The following is a 12,611-nucleotide window of genomic DNA, read 5'->3' as shown; positions in this document are numbered from 1 at the left end:
TACTAGAAATGTAGCCAAAATATAACACGTGCCCTCTTGTGAACATTTCCATTCTAGTCTTCTCACTGTGATATGGGACGACTGGAATAATTATTGATAATTATAATAATTGAATCGCACCTTCCCTCTAAATGATCAAATCATCAGCCCATCACGCAGAAGAATCGTCTCTGCCGCCCAAATACCGATTGGATGTATCTAGAGCGTGTGCTCTCTGTTATCAGCCCGACTCACCTTTTATGTCGCCCAGGTTCCCTGATCCCATGGCGAGGAGCTTGTCCTTCCAGTCTTTAGACAGGAGCTTCTCGATGCTGGGCGTTTCTGGAAAAAAAGAGTGAGACAGATGTAAGAAAGTGTCCGACCCCAACAATGTATAGTCACATAGGGGGGCCGACATATATGGGATCAAAGATGGCGGACCCCGGCTCGTTATTGGCTCATTGCATCCGTTACTTTATCTGACATGCGGGACAATCGAGGATCGGCCGCGGTAATCGTACGCCGGAGTCAGCGTGTGGATGATGGTTGTCCCGACACGACTGACATCCAGGACGGCGGATTACCGCGGCCGCCATTCCTCTACCTCTGCTGAGAACATGGCGGGGCCCCGGTCTGAGGGACCCCATCACTATGGCCTCAAGGAGTCTTCGCCCCCCACGCTCTGTTCACATCCTTTTTGGGATGACAAAGATGGAAACAAAACGTACAGGATCCGTTCATTTGAGTTGTGCCGCCTGCGTCTTCCCTTGTCCTCCGCAGGCGGCACAGCAAACGGGTGATAACGGATCCTGGCGGGTGATAACGGATCCTGGCGGGTGATAACGGATCCTGGCGGGTGATAACGGATCCTGGCGGGTGATAACGGATCATGGCGGGTGATAACGGATGCTGGCGGGTGATAACGGATGCTGGCGGGTGATAACGGATCCTGGCGGGTGATAACGGATCCTGGCGGGTGATAACGGATCATGGCGGGTGATAACGGATCCTGGCGGGTGATAACGGATCATGGCGGGTGATAACGGATCATGGCGGGTGATAACGGATCCTGGCGGGTGATAACGGATCCTGGCGGGTGATAACGGATCCTGGCGGGTGATAACGGATCCTGGCGGGTGATAACGGATCCTGGCGGGTGATAACGGATCATGGCGGGTGATAACGGATCATGGCGGGTGATAACGGATCATGGCGGGTGATAACGGATCATGGCGGGTGATAACGGATCCTGGCGGGTGATAACGGATCCTGGCGGGTGATAACGGATCATGGCGGGTGATAACGGATCATGGCGGGTGATAACGGATCCTGGCGGGTGATAACGGATCATGGCGGGTGATAACGGATCCTGGCGGGTGATAACGGATCATAGCGGGTGGTCATCTGTCATGTGTTAATGACTCCGGACCCGGAGCCCTGGTGGCAGCAGAGTCACCGTCGGTGAAAACGGATCCGTTACAAATTGTGCAAATTCGGAAACCAAAGAGTCAGATGGATCTGGATACGAGCGAGCGCTGCTCTGCATGGGCTGGAAGGAGTTAAAAGCCCCTTATCTGCGGTGACCCCGGGGGTACGTAACGCGGATTACAGACATCTTGTACATTGCGGCACTGCCATGGGGACGGCGCGGAGTTCTGCAGACTCTCCTAACAATCGGACATTTCCCCCGGAGATACATTGTACTTCAGAAGCCACAATAAAGAGGTAGTGCCGATCCCATTCTCTTCAGGAAGAAGCTGCGTTGAGTTATTAGCGGCCTCAGAGCTGCATGCATGGCAGGAATGCAAGAACGCGGCTCCATTGTGAGGTGACAATCGCCCCCGGCACCTCCAGCATCACAAGAAGAAAAGCCTTTTACGTCTCACTCTATTGTCAGGCGAGTCGGTGACAAAGCTTCCCCCCGCGGCGAAACAAAGCGTCGCAGGAGAGGCTCAATAAGAATAAGGCAGCTGGAAGATCTCTGCTGTCTGTCAGCGCACACCTGAGGACTCGGTACAGTGTGCCAGTGCAGAACAGTATATCAGTCTGGAGACTGCACTGCTGAGCATACAGACTGGTACACTGTAACGAACCCTCAGCTGTAACATTACGCTAAGACAGGGAACGTGCCCATTCACAGACAGCAAGATGAGAGTTTGAAAATGGTGAGGGAAGCGCGGAGTCTACTAGAACGTTATAATGTGACGTGGTCGTGTGTCACAATGATCGGCGTGGACCCTGGCCGGACCCCGGCTCCTGAGCAGATACAGATAAGGATATAGCGCACAAGGGCGCAACGCCACGTTCTGCAGATCTCTCTCCACGGCTGAACAATAAGAGTCGCAATTTGGAAGCACTTATGTCGCTGGAAGACGTCGCGGGAAGAAAATGCCGCGGGAAGACATGGCAGCAGATAGGAAAAGACGGCAAGGAAGAGACAGCGAGGAAGGGATGGCGAGGAAGAGAAGGTGCCGAGGAAGAGACGAAGGCGAGGAAAGGACGACGGCGAGGAAGGGACAACGGCGAGGAAGGGACAACGGCGAGGAAGGGACAACGGCGAGGAAGGGACAACGGCGAGGAAGGGACAACGGCGAGGAAGGGACAACGGCGAGGAAGGGACAACGGCGAGGAAGGGACAACGGCGAGGAAGGGACAACGGAGAAGGAAGAGACAACGGAGAAGGAAGAGACAACGGAGAAGGAAGAGACAACGGAGAAGGAAGAGACAACGGAGAAGGAAGAGACAACGGAGAAGGAAGAGACAACGGAGAAGGAAGAGACAACGGCGAAGGAAGAGACAACGGCAAGGAACAGACAGCGAGGAAGAGTTGGCTGCAGAAATGTGAAAGGAAAAAGAGCTGACACCAGAGAGCACTAGTGGGGACAGGAATGACACCAGAGAGCACTAGCGGGGACAGGAATAACACCAGAGAGCACTAGCGGGGACATAAATGACACCAGAGAGCACTAGCAGGAACAGAGTCGGGGATAGAGCTGACACTAGAGAGCAGTAGCGGGGACAGGGCCTGGGATAGAGCTGACACCAGAGAGCACTAGCAAGAACAGAGTCGGGGATAGAGCTGACACTAGAGAGCAGTAGCGGGGACAGGGCCTGGGATAGAGATGACAACAGAGAGCACTAGCGAGAACAGGGCTAGAGGTAGAGCTGACACTAGAGAGCACTAGTGGGGACAGGGCTAGGGGTAGAGCTGACACCAGAGCGAGTAGTGGGGACAGGGCTAGGGGTAGAGCTGACACCAGAGAGCAGTAGCGGGGACAGGGCCTGGGATAGAGCTGACACCAGAGAGCACTAGCAAGAACAGAGTCGGGGATAGAGCTGACACTAGAGAGCATTAGCGGGGACAGGGCCTGGGATAGAGATGACAACAGAGAGCACTAGCGAGAACAGGGCTAGAGGTAGAGCTGACACCAGAGAGCAGTAGCGGGGACAGGGCTAGGGGTAGAGCTGACACCAGAGCGAGTAGTGGGGACAGGGCTAGGGGTAGAGCTGACACCAGAGAGCAGTAGCGGGGACAGGGCTAGGGGTAGAGCTGACACCAGAGAGCAGTAGCGGGGACAGGGCTAGGGGTAGAGCTGACACCAGAGAGCAGTAGCGGGGACAGGGCTAGAGGTAGAGCTGACACCAGAGAGCAGTAGCGGGGACAGGGCTAGGGGTAGAGCTGACACCAGAGAGCAGTAGCGGGGACAGGGCTAGAGGTAGAGCTGACACCAGAGAGCAGTAGCGGGGACAGGGCTAGGGGTAGAGCTGACACCAGAGAGCAGTAGCGGGGACAGGGCTAGGGGTAGAGCTGACACCAGAGAGCAGTAGCGGGGACAGGGCTAGGGGTAGAGCTGACACCAGAGAGCAGTAGCGGGGACAGGGCTAGGGGTAGAGCTGACACCAGAGAGCAGTAGCGGGGACAGGGCTAGGGGTAGAGCTGACACCAGAGAGCAGTAGCGGGGACAGGGCTAGGGGTAGAGCTGACACCAGAGAGCAGTAGCGGGGACAGGGCTAGGGGTAGAGCTGACACCAGAGAGCAGTAGTGGGGACAGGGCTAGGGGTAGAGCTGACACCAGAGAACAGTAGCGGGTGTCAGCAGGTGCAGAGACATGTGGCCGGGGGGGACGTGCGGATGTAACCGGAGCAGTGACCGGATCCGCTCCAGCCGCAGCCCCTCGTGTCCATATACTGAGCCAGGGAACGCAGGCTATTGCCCTCTGTTATCAGCCGTGTCAGGCAGTGGTGAGGCTGAAAGTAGGCCAGGTGATTACAGTCTATTGTTCTCTGTTATCAGCCATGTGAGACTGGAGGACGGCTGACAGAAGCGTCACATGCTGTTAGTGCAGAGACATTTCCATCCTTATGTGACTGCGGTCACCCCCCCTCTCCAGTATTTGGAGTGCGTGGCCCCTTTAAAGATCCCAGCCTGTCCTGGCAGGGCAGGAGTTAACTCTTCTACAAGGCAGATCTGCCCATTTCACCCAAGTCTCTGCTCCTCGCATCAGTGCCGATGGCAATGCCCACTGGTGAACGGTTTGTCCGCCAGAGCCAAGTATTGTTAAAATGACACACTGTCTCCGCGCCCCCCGCACCCCCGCGCCCCCCGCACTCCGCCATGTGCCAAATTCTCCTAAGACTGATTCCTTCATCTGGAACAATGCGACCTGGAAAGACGAGCCAACTTTCTGCCATAGTCAAACAAACCTGGCAGCGAACAAAGCAGCTCCACTCTGCGGCGCGCGGCACCGATGCCGGGGAACAGAACGCCCCCTCCATCCAGGAGCTGCCACAGCTTTAATGTGATGCAGAGAGAAGGTCCCTATAAGTGCACCCCGGCCAAAGACCCCGCGAGGAGAAGCCACAGTGATCGTCTTATCGAAACCCCCCCAACCTAAGTGATAAAGAAGTGACCCCCGAAAACAGTCAGCATATCCCCCGTAATAAGGAACTATCCCCCATAATGGGACCATATCCCCCGTAATAACAAAATATCCCCCGTAATAGCACCATATCCCCCGTAATGGGACCATATCTCCCGTAATAAGGAAATATCCCCCATAATAACAAAATATCCCCCATAATGAGACCATATCCCCCGTAATAAGGAACCATCCCCCGTAATGAGACCATATCCCCCATAATGAGAAAATATCCCCTGTCATAACAAAATATCCCCCATAATGAGACCATATCCCCCGTAATAAGGAACCATCCCCCATAATATGACCATATCCCCCGTAATGGGACCATATCTCCCGTAATAAGGAAATATCCCCCATAATGAGAAAATATCCCCCGTAATGAGACCATATCCCCCGTAATAAGGAAATATCCCCCATAATGACGAAATATCCCCCGTAATAACAAAATATCCCCCATAATGAGACCATATCCCCCGTAATAAGGAAATATCCCCATAATGAGACCATATCCCCCGTAATAAGGAAATATCCCTCATAATGAGAAAATATCCCCCGTAATGAGACCATATCCCCCATAATAACAAACTATCCCCCGTAATAGGACCATATCCCCCGTAATGGGACCATATCCCCTGTAATAACAAAATATCCCCCGTAATAGGACCATATCTCCCGTAATAAGGAAATATCCCCCATAATGAGAAAATATCCCCCGCAATGAGACCATATCCCCCGTAATAAGGAAATATCCCCCATAATGACGAAATATCCCCGTAATAACAAAATATCCCCCGTAATGAGACCATATCCCCCGTAATAAGGAACCATCCCCCGTAATAGGACCATATCTCCCGTAATAACAAAATATCCCCCGTAATAGGACCATATCCCCCGTAATGGGACCATATCCCCAGTAATAAGGAAATAGCCCCCATAATAAGTACATATCCTGCGTTATGATAAAATATCCCCCATAAGAGTAAGAAGACCATACCCTCATCACAAGTCAATATCCCCATAATAAGGTCATATGCCCCATAAGTCTACTGGCCCCCGTAACATAACGATATCCATCACACAACAATGTCCCTAATAATAAGATGGCACCCCCATAACAGGACATCACCCCCAAACATCATAACCCCATAAGGTCATATCCCCCCCAATTAAAACAATATATGCCATAATAAGACCACCATTCCCATTATTTGACAGCGTCTCCCATAATAGTCCTGCTCCTGGTTATTGGCCCTGGGACGTGTAAGGACATAATGTGGAATATCTCCTGACACAATGTATCCAGTGAAGCCGTTTGTTGTATAGAGACTCGTGTTAAATACAAAAGAGCAAATGAGAAACAAGAATTTATAACAAAAAACAATGGAGGGAAAACAGAAAACCCTAAAGCTGCTGTCACTGGTATCAGCTCCTTTATATTCATTTACTATGGAAACACATTGTGACTCGCCTGTGGTAAATCACAAGAGAGAGGATTCTCCTGGGATTGTCGGTGCCCATGTGACATGAATTAGCCAATGAATGATGACTTCAGACTTTTAAAAAGCCACATGGTAGGCCCTGTTCCTATGTCACAATGGTGAAGACAAAGGAGCTGTCTAAGGGCATCAGAACTGCTATTATTAGCAAACACAAGACTTCCAAAGGGTATAAAGCCATCTCCTACCACCTTGGTATCACAGTTTCAGCAGTGCGCAATGTTATTAAGAAATTTGCCAAGCATTGAACAGTCAAGAACCTCCCTGGACGCGGGGGAAAGAGGAAACTTGACAAGAGATGTCTTCGAAGGTTGGTGCGAACGGTGGAAAAAAAGTCACGTCAAACATCCAAAGACCTGAAGGCCAACCTGGAACAGTCTGGAGTCATGGTTTCAACAAGTACCATACGCCACACACTAAACCAAGCAGAGCTTTATAGGCGAAGGCCAAGGAAGAAACCATTGCTGAAGAAAAGACATAAAAAGGAACGACTGCTCTTTGCCAAAGAGTACCATGACAAACCACAATCCTTCTGGGAAAATGTTCTGTGGATGAAACAAAAATAGAGCTTTTTGGCAATGCAAAGCAACAGTTTGTTTACAGACGGTGCAATGAAGCTTATAAGGAAAAGAACACCTTACCAACAGTTAAGCATGGTGGAGGATCCATAATGCTGTGGGGATGTTTTGTTGCGTCTGGTACTGGAGGCCTTGACCGTATCACAGGAATCATGAAATCAGAGCATTATCAAGAGATTTTAGAGCGAAATGTCCTCCCCAGTGTAAGAAAACTTGGTTGGAGTCGAAGATCATGGGTCCTCCAGCAAGACAATGACCCAAAGCCACATCCAAAAGTACACAGGAATGGTTGAAACAGAAGAAATGGACGGTTTTAAAATGGCCTCAATGAGTCCTGACCTCAATCCCATTCTGCCATTGGGGAAAAGACCCTGCAGACATTCAAGAGCTCGAACAAACTGCAAAGCATGATGGGAGAAAACTCCAGAGAAGAGCAAGAAGCTTATAGATGGCTAGAAGAAACGTGTGGAGGCCGTCAGCAATGCCAAAGGGGGGGGGGCAACCAAGTATTAATTAGGGGGGCAACCAGGTATTAATTAGGGGGGCAACCAAGTATTAATTAGGAGGGCAACCAAGTATTAATTAGGGAGCAACCAAGTATTAATTAGAGGGGCAAGCAAGTATTAATTAGGAGGGCAACCAAGTATTAATTAGGGGGCAACCAAGTATTAATTAGGGGGGCAAGCAAGTATTAATTATGGGGGCAAGTAAGTATTAATTAGGGGGGTAACCAAGTATTAATTAGGGGGGTAACCAAGTATTAATTAGGGGGGTAACCAAGTATTAATTAGGGGGCAACCAAGTATTAATTAGGGGGGCAACCAAGCATTAATTAGGGGGGCAACCAAGTATTAATTAGGGGGGCAACCAATTATTAATTAGGGGGGCAACCAAGTATTAATTAGGGGGGCAACCAAGTATTAATTAGGGGGGAAACCAAGTATTAATTCGGGAGGCAACCAAGTATTAATTAGGGGGGCAACCAAGTATTAATTAGGGGGGCAACCAAGTATTAATTGGGGGGCAACCAAGTATTAATTAGGGGGGCAACCAAGTATTAATTAGGGGGGCAACCAAGTATTAATTCGGGAGGCAACCAAGTATTAATTAGGGGGGCAACCAAGTATTAATTAGGGGGGCAACCAAGTATTAATTAGGGGGCAACCAAGTATTAATTAGGGGGGCAACCAAGTATTAATTAGGGGGGCAACCAAGTATTAATTAGGGGGCAACCAAGTATTAATTAGGGGGGCAGCCAAGTATTAATTAGGGGCAACCAAGTATTAATTAGGGGGGCAACCAAGTATTAATCAGCGGGGCAACCAAGTATTAATTAGGGGGGCAACCAAGTATTAATTAGGGGGGCCTTTATTGCTGCACATGCTGATTATTCTGTTTCTTCTTTGAAATTGCAACATGGAAGTTGGAAAACAATGTTTTATTGTTGTAGGACTTTGGACACTAATTAAAAAATCCTGAGGATATAACTTTGGTACAAAGTATTTCTGAAGATATTGTACAGTCTATTAAAAAAATGATGGAGCGCCAATAATGGTGATCAGGAGGACTGTACAGCAGGGGAAATCCCCATTCTAACAGAATCCCCCATAATAACACAATGACCCAATATTTGAGTAATATTGGGGCAATGACCCTCACAATGATGACGTATCCCCCATAATAGGAAGTAATATCTGATCTGGTGATGGATCCGCCGGTCATACAGGAACAATACGGAGCAATGGAAATATCCTGCGGGACAGCAGTGAATGCCTGCGCTGGCAGCTGCCTCACGTGGGGTCACAAATAATCCTTTCCCATGACAGCTGTCACCCGTAAATCAGCCCCATGTGGCCCCCGACAGCTTCAGCATCACACAGAGCTCAGATACAGGGACGTAATGGCTGTATAGGGGGAGAACGGAGGGAACCTGCACCGACAGCGGGGAAGACACCATCCATCACATCTCACATATCTATCATCTATCTATTATCTATCTATCATCTATCTATTATCTATCATCTATCTATTATCTATCATCTATCTATTATCTATTAATTATCTATCATCTATCTATTATCTATCATCTATTATCTATCATCTATCTATTATCTATTATCTATCATCTATCTATTATCTATCTATTATCTATCATCTATCTATTATCTATCTATTATCTATAATCTATCATCTATTATCTATCTATTATCTATCTATTATCTATCTATTATCTATCATCTATGTATTATCTATCATCTATCTATTATCTATCATCTATCTATTATCTATCTATTATCTATCATCTATCTATTATCTACCATCTATCTATCATCTATCTATTATCTATCATCTATCTATTATCTATCTATTATCTATAATCTATCATCTATTCTCTATCATCTATTATCTATCATCTATCTATTATCTATCATCTATCATCTATCTATCTATTACCTATCATCTATCAATTATCTATCTATTATCTATCATCTATCTATTATCTATCATCTATCTATTATCTATCCATTATCTATCATCTATCTATTATCTATCTATCATTATCTATTATCTATCTATTATCTATCATCTATCTATCATCTATCTATTATCTATCATCTATCTATCATCTATTATCTATCATCTATTATCTATCATCTAATATCTATCTATTATATATAATCTATCTATCATCTATTATCTATCATCTATTATCTATTATCATCTATTATCTATCATCTATCTATTATCTATTATCTATCTATCATCTATCTATTATCTATCTATCATCTATCTATTATCTATCATCTATCTATCATCTATTATCTATCATCTATTATCTATCTATTATATATCATCTATCTATCATCTATTATCTATCATCTATTATCTATTATCATCTATCTATTATCTATCTATTATCTATCTATCTATTATCTATCATCTATTATCTATCATCTATCATCTATCTATCATCTATCTATTATCATCTATCTATTATCTATCATCTATCTATTATCTATCATCTATTATCTATCATCTATTATCTATTATCTATCATCTATCTATCTATCATCTATCTATCTATCATCCATCTATTATCTATCTATTATCTATCTATTATCTATTATCTATCTATCATCTATCTATTATCTATCATCTATCTATTATCTATAATCTATCATCTATTATCTATCTATTATCTATCATCTATGTATTATCTATCATCTATCTATTATCTATTATCTGTCTATTATCTATCATCTATCTATTATCTATCATCTATCATCTATCAATTATCTATCTATTATCTATAATCTATCATCTATTATCTATTATCTATCTATTATCTATCATCTATGTATTATCTATCTATTATCTATCATCTATCTATTATCTATCTATTATCTATTATCTGTCTATTATCTATCATCTATCTATTATCTATCATCTATCTATCATCTATCTATTATCTATCATCTATTATCTATCTATTATCTATCTATCGTCTATCTATCATCTATCTATTATCTATCATCTATTATCTATCATCTATCTATCATCTATTATCTATCATCTATCTATTATCTATCTATCATCTATCTATCATCTATCTATTATCTATCATCTATCTTCTATCTATTATCTATCATCTATTATCTATCTATCATCTATTATCTATCTATCATCTATCTATTATCTATTATCTATCTATTATCTATCTATTATCTATTATCTATCATCTATCATCTATTATCTATCATCTATCTATTATCTATTATCTATCATCTATCTATTATCTATCATCTATTATCTATCATCTATCTATCATCTATCTATTATCTATCTATTATCTATCTATCATCTATCTATTATCTATCTATTATCTATCATCTATTATCTATCATCTATCTATCTATTATCTATCTATTATCTATTATCTATCTATCATCTATCTATTATCTATTATCTATCATCTATCTATTATCTATTATCTATCATCTATCTATTATCTATCATCTATCTATTATCTATCATCTATCTATCATCTATCTATTATCTATCTATTATCTATCATCTATTATCTATCATCTATTATCTATCATCTATCTATCTATCTATTATCTATCTATTATCTATCATCTATCTATTATCTATCTATTATCTATCTATCATCTATCTATTATCTATCATCTATCTATTATCTATCTATTATCTATCTATCATCTATCTATTATCTATCTATTATCTATCATCTATTATCTATCATCTATCTATCTATTATCTATCTATTATCTATTATCTATCATCTATCTATTATCTATCATCTATCTATTATCTATCTATTATCTATCTATCATCTATCTATTATCTATCATCTATCTATTATCTATCTATTATCTATCATCTATCTATTATCTATCTATTATCTATCATCTATTATCTATCATCTATCTATCTATCTATTATCTATCATCTATCTATTATCTATCTATCTATTATCTATAATCTATCATCTATCTATTATCTATCTATTATCTATCTATCTATTATCTATCATCTATCTATCTATCATCTATCTATTATCTATCATCTATCTATCTATCTATTATCTATCATCTATCTATCATCTATTATCTATTATCTATCATCTATCTATTATCTATCTATTATCTATCATCTATCTATCTATCTATCATCTATCTATTATCTATCTATTATCTATCATCTATCTATTATCTATCTATCATCTATCTATTATCTATCATCTATCTATCTATCATCTATCTATTATCTATCTATTATCTATCATCTATCTATTATCTATCATCTATCTATCATCTATCTATCTATTATCTATCTATTATCTATCATCTATCTATCATCTATCTATCTATCATCTATGTACAGTGTCTGTCTATAGCCTGATGAGCAGACACTAGTAGCCGAGTCTCCCCGTCTTGCGGCCAGGTCTCTGTTGCTCCTCTTCTCCTCGCTCTGCTCCTGCCTGACGCTGAGCTCTCAGGATCACATTTCCCAGGACACAAGCAGCAAAGTGAATCCCACTGTATACAACGTAACAATATATATAGACACAAGTATCCACACAGATATAACTATATATATATATATATACACACACAGATATAACTATATATATATATATATACACACACAGATATAACTATATATATATATACACACAGATATAACTATATATATATATATACACACACAGATATAACTATATATATATATATACACACAGATATAACTATATATATATATATATACACACACAGATATAACTATATATATATATATACACACACAGATATAACTATATATATATATATACATACACACATATAGACACAGCACTATACACACACAGATATAACTATATATATATACACACACAGATATAACTATATATATATATATACACACATATAGACACAGCACTATACACACACAGATATAACTATATATATATATACACACAGATATAACTATATATATATATATATACACACAGATATAACTATATATATATATATATACACACAGATATAACTATATATATATATATACACACAGATATAACTATATATATATATACACACACAGATATAACT

General features: G+C 42.3%; 1 protein-coding gene across 1 annotated transcript in view; it reads right to left on the bottom strand.

Moving 5' to 3' along the window:
* The window catches only part of SOX5 (SRY-box transcription factor 5), a 581,616-nt gene that overhangs the window by 269,949 nt on the left and 299,056 nt on the right, over nucleotides 1-12,611 (bottom strand). Inside the window, exon 5 of the mRNA XM_073650528.1 lies at nucleotides 235-321. Coding sequence (XP_073506629.1) covers nucleotides 235-321 — 87 coding nt within the window. The remainder of the gene's footprint in view (nucleotides 1-234; nucleotides 322-12,611) is intronic.

Source organism: Phyllobates terribilis, unplaced genomic scaffold (assembly GCF_046119375.1).
Source record: "Phyllobates terribilis strain yellow unplaced genomic scaffold, ASM4611937v1 Scaffold_10__3_contigs__length_209671492, whole genome shotgun sequence".
NCBI lineage: Eukaryota > Metazoa > Chordata > Amphibia > Anura > Dendrobatidae > Phyllobates > Phyllobates terribilis.
Note: the sequence above shows the minus strand (reverse complement) of the source record. Positions and strands in the feature narration are given on the sequence as shown.